The following is a 19,436-nucleotide window of genomic DNA, read 5'->3' as shown; positions in this document are numbered from 1 at the left end:
TCAGCACACGCCCCGCGCAAGCAAAGCGGTCTGCTCGCGAGGCCGAACCATGAGCAGCTCAGCCTCAGGCAACGCAATTCTGGGGGCACGGGGAGGTGCAGACGACTGTGACAATGCTGGAGAGAGGGGGGGAAGGAGAGGGAGGCAGGGGGCAGCCCCGGCTCCGTCCAGAGAGCCCGCCCCTGCCCACGCACCAGGTTGTTCTTCGTCTTGGCCACGTTGGGGTCATCGGGCCCCAGCTTCGTCTGGTAGATCTCCAGGGCCCTCTGGTAGTAGTACTCCACCTCCTCGTACTTGCCCTGGTTCTGGCACAGCAAGGCCAAGTTGTTTAACTGCTTGGCCACGTCGGGGTGGTCCTTCCCCAAAACCTGAGGACAGAAGGTCGTGCTAGGACACCCACTTCTCGCCGCACCCCCATCCCCTCAGCCACGCAGCACCGGAAGGGTCCTTCTGAGCAGAAACACAAATATGCCTCACTGCCAGGCTCACGGCCCTTGACTGGCTGACCACACCCAGCAACCCTAGCAACAACTCAGCCCCGTGACACTCAGCAGCAATGTGCCTAGCTCTGGGGGGGGGCGGGTGCTGACTTCCCTTCCACCCAGTAACCTGTTCAGTTCTCACAAATGCGACATGCAGGCAACGTCGGCGTCGCATTCTGAAGACAGGAAGGCGGCCTCCTTAAAGGCTTGGTAACACGGCTGCCGTGTTCCGGAGCAGCCCGAACTCGGCCGGCCCTGTCTGACTCCTTCCTGCACGCACAGGCCTCCCAAGGAAGCCCCCGGTCGCACACTTGGCCGGCACACGCGGCCAACACACACCTTCCCGGGCAGCCCCCACAGCACCTCCTTCACATGTCAAACATGCCTGCAGGGCCCTGGACCTAGCCGTCCACGCGGCAACGCCCCTCCCCCCTCCCCTGCAGCCACTTACCCTTCAGGCCCCTCAGACAAGACTCCCTCTCTCCAAGTCAGGGGAGACCCCAGCCCAGCCCCCCAGTCAGCTCACAGGCACGTCACCCGGTTGCCTGCTTTCTCTGCAAGTACCACCACCTGAAACTACCTCACATACCTCGTTGCTTGGGACCCGACCCCTACCCAGGAAAGCGTGAGCCCCAGCAGTGCGGACTCTTCCCCCCCATGCAACCCCCGACAGGAGAACGACACCAAACTCTCCCCGGCACCTGGAGCTAGAGACCCCTCTTCCAGCTCCACGCCTCTGCCTGGGCGCCCCCACGAGGCACACGGTCTCCCCATCCTCATGGGCGACCCTGAGCTCGGACGCTGCGGAAGCCACCCCCAGACCCGGACTCGGAAAGCCCTGGCCCTCGACTACCCCCAGTTCCATCCAAGAGGCTGGCGCCCCCTGCCTGCCAGGCTCTGTCCAGTGCACTGAGCTCCAGGGAGGGGCCATGTCTCTGACTTTAAGGTACCAACTCCAACCACACAAGGCCCCCAAGTCCTCAACAAATGTTTCCGGAGTGAATGAAAGAGCAAACCCATGGCACCGGACCAGGCCAGCCACCGGACGGGGTTTGTGAGGCTTCACTCCACCCGGTGCTCTCCCTGAATCTCGCCCCAGCCCGGAGCAATCAGACCTCTTGGCTGGACTCGTGTGCAGAGGGCAGCGCGAGGAGGGTTCACCTGCTGGGTGTGAGAATGGCCCCCCACCCCCCTCCCCAGCTCCTTGCCGTGTGGCCCCACATTGAAGGGTTGAGCTCCCGGTGTCACTGGTGAGTGACCACACAGACACACCCAGTGACAACAGCGCCCTGGGTCACCCCAGCACAGACTGACACCCGAGCACGCAGCCGCACTGGGCGCTACTGAGACGACCAGGCACCGGCTTGCTGCACCTGAGTGCCGTGGACGGGAGCAGCCGCAGTGCACAGCCACGGCACCAGCTTCATCTACGGCCGAGTTCGTTTCAGGTCTGCGAACAACTGTTCCATTTTTCGAGGCTTTCCCGCCCCAGTGGTGACTCTGCTGTCTAACTGGCAGGCACACGCCCTGCTGTCAAAGGAGCTGCCAGTCCTGGGAAAGCCCTCCTTCCACACCATCTCCAGGCCCCCCCAGGGCCTGCCCCTGCCCACCCGACCGCGTGCCAACCTGCTGTCCCTGCTGTAAGCTGGGCCGTCCACCTTACGGAACGAGTTACATCCAGTAAACGGTCAGTGACAACACAACGCAGTGGTCGCTCCTCAAAACGTAAAACTGATACGCTCTCTACGCGCCCCCAGGGCCCGCCCCACACACCTTCTCTCGGATCTCCAGGGCTCTTTTACACAGCGGCTCCGCCTCCTTGTACTTCCCTCTCTTGCCGTAAAGCACTGCGAGGTTGTTCAGAGTCGCTGCCACCTGCAACGCGGGGCGCCACACAGAGGGTGAGCATGACGAGGACAGGCCCGGGGCTGGCCAGGCCCGTGAGCCCCGTCGCAGCCAGGGCGCGGCAGTGCGCAGATCGGACCCAGCGCGCTGCGGGGGCCAGAACCAAATCACCGGGGTGTCGATTGTTTTTCATAAATTTCACTGGAAACCGCCAAACCAACCAAAACAGATCTGGGTGCAAGTCTGACCAGATTTTAGTAAAAAAGGAGGGTGAATTCTTTAGGAGGAATTTACAGGTGTGCATGCGATTCCGTGTAAGACCCAGAGCTGCAGCACCGGCCGTGCACGGGCCGGCGCTCCTGCCTCTGCAGCAGGGGCCCTACCTGCACCATCTAGTGGACAGGCCGCTCTGAACCCTTCCCTGTTGAGTTCAACAGAACAGTGAGTCTGGCAGTAAGAAACGTTGGGGAGGACACGTAAATGAACTAGAGAACCAGATGCACACACCGCAGGGTGATCTTTGCCCAGAGTTTTCTCACGGATGGCCAAGGCGTCGTTCAACAGGTTCGCCGCGTCTTTGTACTTGTTCTGGTCTCTGAAAGGAGACATGCTTGAGTGCCCGGTGTCTGCCAGGCAGTGCTCCCCCCACCCTTCCCCGGCCCTCTGAGTGATGCCATCACCGCCTCCACTTGCAGTATGAGGAACAGAATGGAGCCCGGGAAAATTAAGTCTCTAGCCCACGTCCCCTGTCCCATGGCCAATGAGCAGGGAGAGGAGCTGAAGTCCCCTTGAGACCAGGAATTATGCATTCATCTTCAGGGCCCCAGCCTTATTATACAGACGTGGGTCTCAAAACTGTTGAACTGGAACCACCAAACCAGTGAAAAGAGAGAAAGCCGGTGACGGACCCCATGCAACCAGAACACACCCAGCAAACCAGTCCTGCCGTCTGTCGCTGCCCCGCCCAGGTCCCCCTGCCCACCTGACCTGCTCTACCTCAGCTCAGTGCAGCTAAGACGTGAGCAGACAAGGGGCCCCAGGGCCACAGAGCAAACTAGCTGCACCTGCCATGCTTGCTCAGGGCGTGCACGTCAGGAAGTGGGCTCGGGCGGCTCCCGAGGGTGCCCGGCACTCAGCCTCAAGGCACCGATGCTCAGAAAGCAGAGAGGACAGAGCTCCAACGACCCTGGTGCACAAAGGCAGGGACGCAGGGTCGGGGCGCAACACAGCCATGCGGGATCCTGGGTTCAGGAAGGAGAGGACACTAACAAGGCCCTAGGAAGGCGGGGAGGAGCCGGGCAGGCACAGGGGAAGGCTGTTCCAGACACAAGAACCCGCAGCCGAGACTTGTGGGGACAGCGAAGAGTCTGGTGTGGCCAGAGTGCAGGGCATGTGTGGCCGCCCTAGGAGGGCTGGACTGGCGTCCCGCCTTGCGCCCAAGCCTGCAGAGGACTTTCACGGCGAGCCCTGGCTGTTTGCGGACAGAGCGAGGCGGCAGAGTGGCTCGGGCGGGCGGGCACCAGCGCATCTGAGGAGCCGGTTGACGAAGGGGGTGCACTGCAGGCCGCGGCCGGAGGGGCAGGAGGGCTGCTCACCTGTACACCAGCGCCAGGATGTTGAGCATGGTGGCCACGTCCGGGTGGTCGTGGCCTGACGTCTTCTCCAGGTCCTCCAGGGCCTGCTTGCAGAGCGGCACGGCCACCTCGTAGCGCCCCTGCGAGGCGTACTGGATGACCAAGTTGTGCAGGGTGCGCAGCCGCGCGGGGATCTCGTAGCCCCCCTGCTGGGCCGCGGCCGCGGCACTGCTGTGCTGCTGCTGGACTGCAGAGACAGGCTGAGTCAGAGGGCTCGGGCGCAGCCAGACGGCAGACTGACACGCCCCCCGTCCCCCACTCCTCCCCAGGGCGGCACAGGCCTTGGCCCTGCTAACCTGTCCGGGACTCCCTGGGCAGGCAGGCCGGAACCACCAGCCACCCATCGGGGCTGACAAGACGTGCCCCCCTCCCAGCACACACACACACACACACACACAGGGCAGCGAGACTGCTCTCACCCGGGGGAACGAGTCCTTCTCACTCTGGAAGGACCGGGGTCACACAGAACTGCCCACACTGTCCCCATCGTCTGCAGTGGGACGGCCAACCCCCCACTCACTTCCTTGGCCGGGGTCGTCATCGTCATTTGGGAAAAGGTCATCCAGAGGCTCTTTGGTGGAATCAGTGTCTTTGTCCTCCTGGAGACCAACGAGAGCAGTCTCAGTCTCACCTGTGCCGGAGACCCTGTGCTGTGACCCTTTGACCTAAGCTCAATTTTAATGAAAAACCTCAGGCTCCGGCCAGGAGCTCAGGTGGTTAGAGCCGTCCGGACACACCGAGGCTGCGGGTTCGATCCCCGTCAGGGCGCACACAAGCACCAGTGACACATAAGTAAGCGAACAGACCGATGTCTCTCTCTCTCGCTCCCCACCCTTCTCTAAAATCAAAACATTCCAAAAGCCCCACAACTTTTTCAAACCTTAGAAAAGACGGTCCGTTCTTAACATCAAATACAGGGTCACCGACAACCTGACTCCTGGGTCAACTAAGCAGAGCCACGAACACCGTGCTCCACGGCAACTCAGACCGCGAGACGGGGCCAGGCTGCCGCACAGACGCGACGGCCCCGCCAGGCCTCGGGCCCTCTGCCTGGGTTCTGGGGACGCTGCGCGGAGTGGGAAAGCCCTCGCTGGGGTTTTCACTGGAAAACCGGACACGTGAGTCCGTGAAAGTGACGACCTCCACACACCACACCGGAGGGCTGGGTGCCCGGCCCCGGCCCACTGCCTCCCCCCAGAGCCCCGGGGCACTCTGACACCTCCCGGCTGTGAGCCCCCGACACAGGTTAAAACAGTGACCACACAGTGGGGAGCCAGCCGTCCGCCCCCACCAAGCCTGAGTGCGTGACCCCAGCAGACTCCTCAGGAAATTCAGACACACCCACGCAGAGGACGACCCGGCAGGGACTGGGCTGTGCTCCCCAGCGGTCTCACTGTCGTCAAAGACAGGCCCCTTCCCTGCTGGAGAGGACCTGCTCTGGACAGAGGGGACGGAGGGGACGTGACAGCCACTGCGGCGTCCGACTGGGAGCTTGTCCACAGGTGGAGCGGAAAAGGCCCCGAAGGGCTGTGCTGGGGCACCCAGCGTGCACAGCGGGGTTGGGGAAGCGCCGGGCCGCAGGGACGCTTCCCGAACCTGAGCCCAGCCCTGCAGTGGACCTTCCATTTCCCGGGCGTTTCCACATTCCTGACCGCTGTTCCACAAAGACACGGGACAGGAATGCAGCAGAGAGAGCACCTGTGACCTGCCCAGGGAGGCAGGCCCAGGACCATAACCCCAACCGTGCCGGGGCAGCACTGCAGGGCGAGGAGTGGCCCGGGGAGCACTCACGGAGGGAGAGATGTCGTCGTCGTACTTCTTCAGCTGGTTCATGAACTCCAGGTGCTTCTTCTCCTCCTCCAGCTGGGCCACGGCCTGCTCACTGCGCTGCAGCTTCTGCTGCGTGCCGGCCAGCTCGTCCCGCAGCCACTGGTTCTCCTGGCACAGGCGGCGCACCTGCGCCCGCAGCTTCTGCTTCTCCGACTCCACGGCGTTCAGGTGGTTAGACAGGGCCATCATGACCTGCAGGCAGACACACGGCACTGCACGCCTGCACACACGCCTGCCCGCAGACGCAGGCTCCCGCGGGACGCGGTGCAGAACATGACCTGCTCAGAACAGCTGCAGGACACGGACGTGCGGGTTCGTGTGCAAGCGTCGCCACAGGACTCACAGCAGCCACACGGCCGCTCGCCTGGAGACGCCGGCTTCCCACGGTCCGTCGAAACGGCTCCCTCCCACCTGGTCTCCCGCAGGCCCTTCGCCACTTGTGGGCACGTGTGTCCACTCCCACAAGTGTGTGCTGCATGCAGGCCACTCTGCTGGGGGCCACGGCAGCGCTGGGCAAGGGGGGGCAGGCAGGTCATGCAAAGGGAAGGAGCCTTTGCAGCTATACCGAGGGTCACGGGGCTGCGATGGTCTCGTCAGCGTAGGGCCTGCTGCAGCCATGGCAGCCACCCGGGACTCTGCCTGCATCTGGTCTTGGGGGCAGGGCAGCAGCAGGAGCTGGGGCAGCAGATTCAGCCTGGTCTCCTTCGACCTCACAGCTGCCCTGCCTCTTCCTTACCCTCCCAGTGACACCTGAGCCTCCAGGAGTGGGGCTTTTTCTTCCTTTCTTAACCCCAACGCCTGCGAGACTGAAGGCAGCGTGCCTATCCCTATTGATTTTCAGCAACGGGACGTGCACAGTAGCAGATGCACAGGAAGGGAACCGGGCTGACGTGCGCACCGTGCCTGGCACAGGGTCAGGATGAGCTCCAATGTGCGGCACGGACACTCTGGTGCAGACGGAGCTCCTCCCCGAGGCAGGAGCGGGGAGCCTGCAGCCCACTGCCGCTTCCATCCCTCACTTACAGAAAGAGAACTAAGGAAGAGAACGGCCAGTTTGTGGTGTGTTTAACTTTACCTAAAATATGTTGGCAGAGCCCAGATACGGGGCAAGGGAGACACCTAGACACGTCCAGTCTCGGCCTCCAGGTCAGCCTGACGGAAGCAGCAGCTTGGTGGAATCTGTACCACAGCCTGGCTTGGGCACGCCCTGGCCGCCACGGGCTCTCCTGTCTCCCTCGGGCTTCAGAACCCGGCACCCTCAGTGGGCGGGATGGCACAGCCCAGTCTGCCCACACTAGGTGGGGCCGTTCAACCAAGTCTGCCCCACACGGAGTAAGCAGAGTGCCACACGAAGGGGCAGGAAGTAAAGGGAGGAGGCATGCACACCCTTCCTGTCGCTTCCGTCCTAGGATGGGGTCACGCGGCTGTGGCTGGCGCCCTGTCTCAGTCCAGGAGACACCCGCCTGGGATAGGTCTCTACTGCCGAAGGCCCTGTGTCTGGTCCCAGACCTCCCAGCCCCACCCCTCTTACCTGTGCCTCACTGAGGCCGAGCTCCAGCATCTCCAGGGACTTCCGGATCATGCTCGACTTCTCCTCCACCAGGTTGCTCTCTTCATCTTTCTTCAGACACTTCAGTGTCTCGAGTAAACTTTGCAAGATGGAGTTGTGCTCATTCTTCAGAGCCTCCAACCCCTGGATCACTTGCTTTGTCTTGGAAATGATCTCATCCTGCGTAAGCTTCTCCAGCCTGTCCTCCTTCGCGCACACCATGGTGGACATGTTGTCGTGCATCCTGCAATGGGACAGCGTCGGGCACCTCACCGCGCGGCCGCACCTCACCCGAGCGCGAGCGAGCCCTCTGAGCCGCCGTGCACGGGCGGGCGAGGGGCCGCGTGTGCATCTGCCTCACTGCCATGGCGGACCGTTTCCCAGGCCACTTCTATTTCTCCCGTGCAGGCCAATTTAATCACTTCTCTGGCTTAGGTCTGAATTGTTTTACGGAAAGAATGACAGCAATCGAAATTAATGCCAAAGATTAATAGCAACAAAACATCCAAATAACTTCCAAATCATTTCCAAAACACACAGCCTCCGTGAACAGAACTGTCTCTGAACGTCTGCAGGCTGTGCCTTTCCTGGGTGACACGCGGAAGAGACAGTGAATTCTTGGTGGCCTCTTCACAGACAATGCCTGAGACGGGTCCCAGGAGAAGCCAGCACAGGATCACGGGGACAAACTGACGTGCAGGAGGGGGACTGAAGCGGCTGAACTGCGCAGGGAGGGGAGACATGAGCAGAGGCCCCAAGCCGGAAAGACAGGAGAACGTGCCCACCGGGGACCCGCCGCGGGCAAGCTGGTGAGAGAGAGAAGGGGGAGGGGAAGGCCACACAAAGCACCGTCGGCAAAAACGGTGATGACTGCTGAGAAGGAGCCGCCTCCTGCGCGCTGCCTGCAGTGTGAGTGCCAGCATGCAGCCACAAGGATGGAAGCCTGCAGAGCGCACCCACCCCCGAGTGGTGGGGGGGCTCGCACACCCGCGACCGGCAGCCCTTCTCTGAAGGCAGGGGCTGTGTGTGATGTCTGTTGTGAGCTCAGGAGAGCAGGGCCCCACCTGTCCTGTTCCATGTGACACTGTGACTATCATGCAGCCCCTACTGAACCCACATGCGCCGACCAGAGGACCAGCACCCAAGGAGTAGGACTCGGCACCGGGAGGTTCCAGCGCTGGTCCGAGCACGGCCCCAGCCCCCGGTGGAGTGGAGGGACTCAGGGCCAGGGTCCCAGGGGAAGGAGGACACGACACGCAGGCTCCCTCCTCCCCTCTGCTGGCGGAGCAGTCCCAGGAACGCGGCCTGGAGCCATGCCTTTCCCAAAGCAGACAGGGCGGTCTCCAAGTCCAACTCAGACCAGGCCCCACTCAGGGACATGCGGGCCGACAGGACAGGGCGCACTAAGACACCACCATGACAGGACCTCCCCAGTGGGAGATAGCGGGCACCGCCCCTTCAGGAGACGCCAGCCAAGGGGCGACAGGGGCCAGGGTGGAAGCGGCAAGCGCCCACGTTGCGGAGCAGCTGCACCTTGCCGTGGGTGGTGGGAGGCTGGCCCGGTGACAAGACGAGAGGAGAGGGGGCGAGGTCATAGGACACCTGCACTCTGGGGTGAGGTCAGAGGGCGGGCTGTGGTTGGGGAAGGCTGGGGGGCCTCAGTGACAAGGCCACAGAGCAACCCGTCAGAGACGCATGACACTCCCTCCCCAGGTCTCTCCCGAGAAAGTCGCAGGCCCAGCCAGCAGCTCCTTGGGGTCTTTCCCAACGACACCACCCGGGGCAATAGAAAGGGGGGCCCCCAGGCCTAATAAGAAATGACAGCAACTCCGTCACTCGAACCAGCCTAGAAAAGCAAAGCTCTCGGGGCGTGAAGGGGCCTAAGTCACAGCTCCGTGAGGGGAAGTCCTATCCAGGCACAAGGAAGGTCGGCGTCAGAGTTGCACGGTAACAGTGGTGGCTGAGAAGGGAAGAGAGGGCAGCTCTTCTTTTTCTTTTTTAAAGATTTTATTTATTTACTTTTAGACAGAGAGGAAGGGGACAGAGAGGGAGAGAAACATCAATGTGTGGTGGCCTCTCATGCGCCCCCTACTGGGGACCTGGCCCACAACCCAGGCCTGTGCCCTGACTGGGAATCAAACCAGCGATGCTTTGGTTTGCAGGCCACTGAGCCATACCAGCCAGAGCAGGCAGTTCTGTTTTAGAAAGGGGAAAAGGAGGAAGGGGCAGAGGGCTTAAATAGCAACAGGAAAACCATAGAAGGTAGGACTTCAGTGCAGGAAAGAAAATCAAAGCAAAATGAGAAAGACCATCACTTTGAGGGCATGTTTCAATCAGTCAAATGAGTTTAAAGAAGCCCATTTCAGGTCCTCAAGGACTCTGGAACCACACTCACAGAGACAAGAACAACACATGGAAATGTCACCAGGATGCACACACCCGAAAGTGAGAGCTGCTTATGGCCCCAGCCAGGTAGCTGAACTGGGTAGGGTGCTGTCCCGATACCCCAAGGCCGTGGGTTCAGACCTGGTCAGGGCACACACAGGAACCAACCAGTGAGTGTCCCTATCTGCCCCCCCCCCCCCCCCCCCCGCCATCCCCATCCTTACTTTCCGGCACAAGAAGCTCCAGGCTCTTCCTGGCTCCTCCCTGGCCAGGCCTGGCCAGCACCACCATGAACAGTAAAATGACAACAAACTCCGTTATTAACAACCAAACCTAAACAACAACAACAACAAACTAAGCCAACAACCAGAACAGGAACAGAATCACGGAAATGGAGATCACATGGAGGCCTATCAGCTGGGAGGGGGAAGGAGGAGAATGGGGGGAAAGGAACACAGAGTAAGAAGCATAAACGGTAGGTACTGAATAGACAGGGGAGGTTAAGAATAGTGTGAGACGTGGGGAAGCTGAAGGACTTACATGTACGACCCATGGACATGAACTAAAGGAGGGGACTGCTGGAGGGAAGGGGGGCACTGGGTGGAGGGGGGCAAAGGCGGAGAAATTGGTACAACTGTAATAGCGTAATAAAATACATTTTTTTTAAACTTCCTAACAAAAGCCCCAAGAATAAAATGGCAGGTAGAGGTAAGCGTGCGCACCCAGGGCTCCGGGTTGCCCGTGACAACCGCACGAAGGAACACACAAAGGCCCCCAGCTGACGGACGGGCGAACAAAGGCGGCGCAGCCCCACACTGGGGTGCACTGTGTGGGGCGGAAGGGCAGGCGGCACAGACCCCTGCTGCAACGTGGCCGACACCACGCCGCCTCAGCGAAGCCACACAGCGCCCAATTCCGCTCACTCGGAGTGTCCGCAGAAGACAGAGAGCAGAGGAGTGGCGGCCGAGGGCTGGAGGGGGAGGGGAGTGACAGCTAAAGGGCACAGGCTTCGTTTCCAGTTGACGGAAATGCTCGAGAACTAGAGTTGCACAATGCGGCAATTTTTTTCATATGTGAATCATATCTCAGTAAAATATATACAGAACATTTTTAAAGAGTTTATTTATTTTTAGAGAGGGGAAGGGAGGGAGACAGAGGAGAGAAATACAGATGTGTGGTTGCCTCTTGTGCGCCCCCTACTGGGGCCTGGCCCGCAACCCAGGCGTGTGTCCTGACTGGGAATCAAACTGGCGACCTTTGGTTCACAGGCCGGCACTCAGTCCACTGAGCCACACCAGCCAGGGCGTCAAGCCCTCTTCAGTGGACTTGGAAATGTCCAAATACATAATGCTTATAACTAAACTGTTGTAACTAAAAAGCAAAGTAAACAATGGAAATAGTAGTAGTGAAACTGTATGCATTTTTCGGTTCTGAAATTTCAGGAAAAAACTATACAGTGAAGAATCAAAAGGGCAACACAACTTGCCTGAAAAGGGGTGGGACAAAACAGCGACCCGCCCCGGGACGCACCAACGCGTGGGACAGCCGGCCCACGCTCCTCTCACTCGCTCTCTCAGTCAATAAGAATAAAGACAGTGATGCCTGAATTTTCAGGAGGTGTTTGGTTTTTGTTCTGGTGGGGACAGGATAGGGCAAGCAGTGGGAAGAAGGGGAGACACTCCCCACCCCCAACCCCCAGTCTAGAGAAGAAAAGTGAAGGTTCATATTTGACCAAAACCCAAAACAGTCTCCTGGAGAGTCTCAATCTGTCTCAAATCATGACATCTGTGGATGAAGGCACAAATGCCACGTGCCTCGGGAGGTGCTGTCAGCCCGTTCTCTTACTTCCAGAACAGAGTGCCACACACCACGCTGGGTCTCTGTCACCTGGCTGGCTGTGCCCTGCCCACCTTCTCCACCTGAGAACCCCCAGCTACTCCGGGAGGCTGAGCTGGCAGCGCCCCGCCCTCCAGGCGGGGGGCCCGCTGAGAGGGACCATCCAGAGCTGCCCTCTGGGAATGGAGGGCCACGACTCACCCTTTCCCTGGTCTGCTCTAAGCCCCTGAGATGAGTGAACAGGGAGGGGCACAGGAGACCAAATAGTAATGGGAAAAATGCAATACAGATGGAATCAAAGGGAAAAAAAAAAGAAGAAATGAATGAACAAATTGTGCCTAAAAGTCACAGGGCACAAAAAGTGAATGTGTTAGAACGAAGACTCCTTAATTCCAGCCTCCATTCTGAACCGGTTTCCATCGGAAACTGCAAGCTCAGGGTCAAATAAAAGCCGGGCCTTCCCCCCCCCCCCCCCCCGCAAGTCCCCTGCAGATGGCCGCACAGAGCCAGGGGACAGAGGCCACCAGCGCTGGGCCCCCCACAGCCTTGCCCAGGCCACCTGCTCTGAGGTGTGCGCGCACCGCAGGAAGTCCCCGCGCCAATCACGGCTGGGCATGGCCCGAGGTCCTTCAGCGTCCGAGGCCACAGGCCCAGCTTCTCAGGTGCAGGTCTGAAGCAGGAGAGGCTGCAGGGAAGGGCGAGTACGCAAACACGCGCCCACACGCGCCGGCGGTGGCTCCGGTGCAAGTCCTTGTCAGACGGAGGGAAAGCGCGCAGGGCGCCGTTGCGGAGCCGGAGCCCCACTCACTCTGGGGGGGGGGAGGGCGTTTTCACTCCCGCACCCGCCAGAGGAGCACCACAGTCCGTCCGAGGACCGCGCTCCCGTGGGAAGGTGGCGACCACGGCACTGGCCGCAGAGGGGCAAGGACGGGAGCTGCGTCGGAACGCCCACGCTCTCGCCACAGAGGGCAGGGGAGGAGGCGCGCCCTCGCTCGCTCGCTGCGCTTACATCTCTCCGAATCACGAGTTTTCCCAAGAGGACACGTCTGAACTATCAAAACACACGAACAGAACGGGCAGTAGAAAACAGAAACCGTGAAAGGAAAAGATGGGTAACTGAACTTCACCAAAACTGGGAACTGCTGGGCGAGGGGCAGAGGGGGCAGAAGGCGGCGCCCACGCAGCGAGCAGACCTGCCCGCCTGGGACTGGGACCTTCTCATCGACCAAATTCAGTAAAACACAGAACAGAAAGGGGAAAAAAGAAAGAAAGGAGAAGATGGGACAAGCTTTGGTTAAATGAATAAACCCTGTAACTTCCTTTTAAAAAATGTAAAAGGCACAGTCTAAAGACAGTTAAATCACAGATTGGAAGAAAATATTTATTTGCAACCTATGTATCCGGCAAAAGACGAGCACCGAAATATGTAGAGAGTGCTGCACTCAACGATAAAAGCACAAAGAACCCAGCTTTTAAACGGGCAAAACGCGCTGAGCAGACACTTCACAACCGCAGGCCACGAAGGGCCCACAGGCACAGGGGGAAGCGGTCGGCACGGGCGGCGGCCAGGGAAGCGCCTGCAGACGTGCCAGGGTGGCACGCATGGCCGAGAACGGGAGACCCCACTGTGAGGCACTGGGCGCCCACCCGGCCTGACGAGAGCGCGCCCCCCCCCCCCCCCCCCCGCCGCAGAAGCGTCCGTGAAGAAGAGCGGCTGCACTGGGGCGGACCCGCGCCGCAGGCCCTGCTCCAGAAGGGCAGACACCACGGGCACGCACGGCAACGTGGCACGTGGCGATCTCCAAGTGCGGTGCGCAGCCACGGAGCCAGGAGCGCAGACATGTTTACAGTCTCGTCCACGTGAAGCTCCAGCCAAGGCAGAAGGACCCGGTCAGAGACCAGAACAGTGTGCCTGAGGGAGGTGACGGATGCCCGGCAGGGGCTGTTTTGATGGGCCTTGTGCAAAACCGGGCGAACCCCTGCCTGTGGCCCAGCTGGTGAGAGCGGTCCCCACAGGCAGGCACGCGCGTTCGATCGCAGTCAGGGCACGTACAAGAATCAACTGAGGAGCATAAATGTGGGGAACAAGAAATCAGTGTTTCTCGCTTCCTTCCTTTCTCCCTAAAATCAATACACTTCTAAAAAAATAAATTAACAGTATATTTAAAACCTTACTACTTCACTGTATGCAACTTGTATCTCAATTTTTTCAAAGCAGACTTTCCTAACATTCAGTGCCGTCCGTACTCAGAAGCTGCTACACCAGCGTTAACTGCCAGGTGGGGGAAGAGTGTTCTTCTGAGAACACGTGAGCTGAGCTGTGACAGGCAGAGTGAGGCACCCACCCACGGTTCCTGGCCCCTGGTGTGCCTCACCTTCTCCCAGTGATCCAAGCAACACCAATCTCGGAGCCGCAGTCCAGGGACTCTGCAGGTGTGAAGATGGTCCCAGATCAGGGACCTTCAGGACCAGCAGCTGACCCCGCTGGGCCAGGCCTGGTCACGTGAGCCCTGCACACCTGGGTCTAGAAGTCAGAGGCTCAGAGGGGGGAGGGGCAGTGCTCTGAAGATGGAGGCCGCCACCGCTCAGAACCTAGAGCCAGCGGACAGCAAGCCAGCACGGAGTCCAGCACACCAGTCTCACAACCAGAAGACCCGAACTCTGCCCTGGCTGCTGTGGCTCAGTGGACTGAGTGCCAGCCGCCGGCTCGACACCCAGTCAGGACACAGGCCTGGGTTTCAGGCCAGGTCCCCAGTAGGGGGCACACGAGAGGCAACCACACATTGATGTTCCTCTCCCTGCCTTCCTCCCTCCCTTCCCCTCTCTGAATACGCCACACCCGCACCTACCCCTCACCTGCGGGCGCGGGGAGACAGGTGATGGCTCTAACCCACGAAGTCTGTAGCAACCACACCGCAGACAGAAAACTGATGTAAGTATCACACCTGAGGCAGCTTTAGAACTTTCCATTTTTTTTAAAGATTTTATTTATTTATGTTTAGAGAGAGGGGAAGGGAGGGAGAAAGTGAGGGAGAGAAACATCGATGTGTGGTTGCCTCTCACGCACCCCCAGCTGGGGATCCAACCCACAGCCCAGGCCTGTGCCCTGACTGGGAATCGAACGGGGGACCTTCCAGTTCGCAGGCCGGCACTCAGTCCACTGAGCCACACCAGCCAGGGCCTAACCTCATTTTTCAGATCGACCGTTGTGTGTGGGTTCCTTTCCCGACTCGCAGAGACAGGAGGCAGAGCGGCGCTGCCAGGAGAGGGGGATGGGAGTTGCTGTGTAACGGGCACAAAGTCTTAGTCGTGCAAGACGAAACGTCTGAGGGCTCTGCTGCACACGTGTGTGAACATCTTAAGACTAGTGAACTGTGCACTCAAAAGTGGCTACCACAGCAAATGTTGTGTTTTTACCACAATTTAAAAAGATCAGAAATTGTCTGGACATATTTCCCCATCTGGCGAACACTACAAACCCTTTGACAACAGGCAGAATAAATGAATTTGAGAGGAAACGCGCTGCCTGCATTCACCGTAGAACAAAGAATCAGCCCTGACCCTGACCGGTGTGGCTCAGCGGGTTGGGCGTTGTCCCAGGACCTGAAGGATCGCTGGTTCGATTCCCGGTCAGGGCACGTGCCTGGGTTGTGGCCCAGGTCCCCAGCTGAGGGCACTTGAGAGGCAGCGGACCCCTGTTTCTCTCCCACTTGGATGTTTCTCTCCCTCTTTTTCTTGTTCCCCTCTCTCTGAAAATAAATAAACAAAATCTGTAAGAAAGGAATGAAGACTCAATACTGGGCGCCTGTTCTATGCCAGGCTCCATGAGGAACAGAAACTCAGCCGGACCGAGAGGGCACCCGGAACGCTCCACAGAGGCCAGCAACCCCAGGGAGTCGGGGCAGGAACACCTTGAGTCACCGGGGCTTTGCCACCGTGGGACCAGGACAGGGGTCTCGCGGTGGAAGCCGCTGGAGGACTGAGTGCAGCTGCAGTGTCCTGGTCCCTGAGAGTAAGGGGGCTCCAAGCTCGGATCCTACCAGCAAACTGACCCAAGTCTGGCCCCGGCCTCATGCCCCACCAGCACCTCTGGTCTGTGTACCTTGCCTTTCTCTCCCCTGAGCTTTCCTCCACCGTAGGGTGCAGGCGGCTGCAGCACCGATTTAGTCGGGTACGGTGCCAACCTCACTGCCACGGGTTCAGCAGTAGTGGCACAGTGAACTCCAGAGGCTGGGGCATAAATTTCCATGCCACGCGGTCAGGGAACGGTCCAGCACTAAACGAGGTGACTGGACATTTCAGAACCAAAGACATATAACCTCTACTTTACATACCCACTTAACTCAGCTGTAAACGTGTGTGCGATTGACACGCACTCATCTGCTTTACTTTTTAAGTACAGGCAGCACACCAGGCATGTGCAAAAGTAGAGACCCAAAGGGCTTTCATCTGCCTCCAAAAGCTGGTTCAATAAAATCGTAGTTCATTCTTGACTGGAGAGCCCACCAGCCAGGAGGCCGCAAGGCAGAAGGACACAAGGGTGCCTCCGGGGAACTTCGCAGGTCACCAGGAACCTGCGAGAAGCCAAACCCAGCAGGCTCTCTGTCCAGCTCTCCCCTGACCTCTTAGCCAGTTTGACACTGACCTGCCCTCCCCTGCCGCCCAAGGCTCACTCCTGCCCTTCAGGGCCACTGCAGTCTCTGGGGACGCGCGGCTGGCATTTGACAGGCGGTCTCTCAGACCTTTACCTCCAGCCCTGAATCTCCAAGTGCTCCACACCTGGCCACCAGCAAACACCTCAGACAGACTAACCCACCCAGAGTCAGGCTCCAAGTCTCCTCCGTCCTCACCAGCCAGCGTCACCCAAGGGAGACACTCTAGGTGCTCCTGCAATAAACCGGCTGGAAGTGCGTTCCCCGCGGCAGACAGTGGATACGGCAGGTACGAATCCCGCCCTCGGGGGGATGATGGAGGGAAGTGGAGGGGACAGGCAGTAGCGAAGAAAGAAAATAATTAAGTAAATCACGCAGCAGAGCCGATGGAGACAAGTGCTGAGGAGCAGGAGGGAAGTGAAGATACTTGTATCCAGGGAGAGGAGCCTCGGAGAGGGGGAGGGGGAAGGGGGGTGGCGGGGAGGTGGAGGGTGGTGAGCAGGGCGCTCACAGGACAGAGGCCAGCGCTGGAGCAGAGGGGTGCCCAGGTTCCACTGACGGCGCCCCAGCCGCAGTGCACAGGCGCGGGCAGCCAGGGCTGCTGCTCCTCCCTCTCCGCCCGCAGCCCCACCCTCTCCCAGTCTACCCCGCCCCCAGCCAAGGCCACTCTGGCCCATCTGTTCCTGGGCTCCTACCTGCACTGCCCCTAACTAGTCTTAGCTCAGCTCAAAGCACCTGCCACAGGACCTGAAACGCCTTCTAAGATGTCACCTCACTCCCTGAATCCTCCAAGCCTCCTTCCTACATTGGGGACGAAAGCAACCCTCCCAGGCACCTTGTGCAAGCCAGTCCTGATCTCATCTGTCCATCCCACCCACCCCGACGCTCCCCTCACTGCAGCCCCTGAAGGCTCAGGTCCTCCAGAACCAGCAGCTGCCTCCAGCACCCCTCCCCCATTAGGAGTCACCTCCTCAGGGCCCCAGGCAGGCATCACCCCAATCCACCCAGGGCTCCCTGTGTCCTGTCTCCCCTCCTGACGACCAGGAGCTGCTACAGGACGGCCAGGGGCCTTTCCCTCTGCATCACCAACTGCCATTAGTACACCACCTGCCATCCAGTTGGTTCTCAATAGACACTTATTAAGACCACATTTCCCCAACCTTGGTATGCTAATCACGTCTATTTTATGACCCAAATTCGACACTTAAAACTTCCCTGTACTTTGGGCGGGGCAGGGGTGGGGGGTGGGGGGACATCTGTAATACTGTCAACAATAAAAGTAAAATGGAAAAAAAACCTTCCTGTACTTCTAGATATTACTGATGACTTTGCCACATAAAGTTCTGGTTTCTTACCATACTCCACTTGTTTTCAAATTATATTTATCGTACATTTTATTCAACTTTTGATGTTTCTATTTCTAGGGTATTTTTACACAACTGTTTAAAGACAGTTTGCAGGCCTATATGGAAAGCTACACATTAGCTTCTCTATTTTCAGCACTATGAACAGGCTTCAGGAACGTGCAATTTAAGGGACAACGTGCCTCTCCGAGCCGGCATTCCCTCCCTCCACCTCGCTGCGGGTCATCCCTGTCCGGAGTCCCCTGCGCATCTCTCCGCCCTCACTACGCGACGTCCAGTGTTTTTAGAGGCGGGTGAGGGAGCCGCCCCGGGGAGGTCTGCGCCCTGCGCCCTGCGCCCACCCGCCCGCAGCAGCTCGGGGCTCCGCTGCACCGGGATGTTGCACCTTGGAGGACCGGGAGAAACGGGCTTTTAGGGTGCCGACCATGGGAGCATCTAGAATGTTTACCACTTAGTACCGTCGGCCTCTTACAGACACTCGGCAAACAGAACAATGAATCAACTTTCCCACTCTAGGCTGTTGCCGGTCCCTGGAAGGGAAAGTCCAGAGCTCTAGTAAGATTATGAGGCTTAAGGAGGTCGTTACAATGTATTTTGAGCTAATAATGATTCTGATCAATGCCTTAGTCACGCTGTACAAAATCTTAGCCTTGGGTAAAAAGCAAGGGGGCCAAAAAGCCTTGGAACTAAACAATGCAAACAATCTTAACCAACTGGCCTTTACACAGCGCTTTAAATGGTGTACCTCAAATTTCCCGTGGTTCTCACACTTTTTAAAAACGTCATTTGACAAGTACTCCTCATCAAACGCTTCATGTGTAAAGTATGAGTGTGTTGTTTAAATAATAAAACTGCAATACGCAACAATACACAGTTTCTGACACAAAATTACCCGATCTCCAAACCTCAAGTTGTAAAAAACCATCCAATCCACCGGGCACTGATTGCCCTTTTGTGATGCTTTATTTAACAATTGTAAAACCCATCTGATCACCCTGTATTCCAGGGCGGTGGCTGCAGGCAGGAGCCACGCCAGCTGTGGTGGACGCTGTGGGCGCCCGGTCTCGAGTCCCGTTACTAAAGGGATGAGGAAGGGATCTCGGAGCTCCAGCCGCCCCTCCGGCGGGACCCTGCGCGCTGCCCGCCGGCCCGGCCGCCCGTCGCCCGCGAGCGTGACAGGGGCCAGCCCAGGGCGGCACCGCGGGAGAGGGCGGCGGCCGGAAGGAAACGGAGGAATCGGACAAAGCGAAGCGCCCGGGAACCCCTCCCGGCGTCGCCCGGCCCGCGCGCCGCGTTCCCGGGGGCGGCCACCTCCCCCGGCGCGGCTCCCGGGGCCGCAGCTGTTCCCGGAACGGCCGCCCCCGCCCGCAGCGGGGCTGAGCTGGGGAAGCCGGGCCGGGAGGAGAATGTGAAGCCAGGGATGCGGGGCCGGGCAGAGATGCGGGGCGGGGATGAAGGACCCGGGCGGGGATGCGGGACCCCGGCTGGGATGCGGGAACGAAGAAACACGAACCTGGAGGGGACGTGGGTGCGGCGGCAGCCGGGGACGGGAAGGGCAGGGAACGGACGCGGGTGAGACTGGGGTCCGCGCACTCACCGTGCTGCTCCCGCGGGCCGCGCGCTGGCGCTGTCAGCTCCGGAGGCCGGGGGCGCGTGCGCGTCGCGGGACAGCACGGGACCGGACGCCTCGGCCGCCTCAGGCGCAGCGCCGCTATCACAGGCGAGGAGCGCCGGCGCGACCGCCCCGCAGCATCCTCGGCCGTCCGCGCGCACTGTCCCCGCGGCTCCCTCGCAGCCGCCGCCCCAAGACCTGCCGGCTCCAGCCCCACCGCGGAAAATGGCGTCTCGGCGCCCCTCCC

The 19,436-nt window shown here is 59.5% G+C and overlaps 1 protein-coding gene across 9 annotated transcripts in view; it reads right to left on the bottom strand.

Moving 5' to 3' along the window:
• KLC1 (kinesin light chain 1) overlaps window positions 1-19,436 on the bottom strand; it is a 40,373-nt gene extending 20,937 nt beyond the window's left edge. For 7 of the 9 annotated variants that reach the window (XM_053928581.2, XM_053928578.2, XM_053928580.2 and 4 more), the window contains exons 1-8: window positions 19,175-19,436; window positions 7,323-7,584; window positions 5,753-5,983; window positions 4,482-4,560; window positions 3,923-4,148; window positions 2,835-2,922; window positions 2,256-2,357; window positions 195-368 (exon numbers count right to left, since the gene is read on the bottom strand). In XM_053928581.2, the coding sequence (XP_053784556.1) occupies window positions 195-368; window positions 2,256-2,357; window positions 2,835-2,922; window positions 3,923-4,148; window positions 4,482-4,560; window positions 5,753-5,983; window positions 7,323-7,583 (1,161 nt within the window). In that variant the 5' untranslated portion in view covers window position 7,584; window positions 19,175-19,436. Of the gene's footprint in view, window positions 1-194; window positions 369-2,255; window positions 2,358-2,691; window positions 2,749-2,834; window positions 2,923-3,922; window positions 4,149-4,481; window positions 4,561-5,752; window positions 5,984-7,322; window positions 7,585-19,090 lie in introns of those variants that run through there. The other 2 variants (XM_053928579.2, XM_071222093.1) reach the window with 2 other exon arrangements.

This window comes from Desmodus rotundus, chromosome 7, assembly GCF_022682495.2.
Source record: "Desmodus rotundus isolate HL8 chromosome 7, HLdesRot8A.1, whole genome shotgun sequence".
Lineage (NCBI taxonomy): Eukaryota > Metazoa > Chordata > Mammalia > Chiroptera > Phyllostomidae > Desmodus > Desmodus rotundus.
The sequence above is the reverse complement of the archived record's forward strand: the minus strand, read 5'-3'. Positions and strand labels throughout refer to the sequence as shown.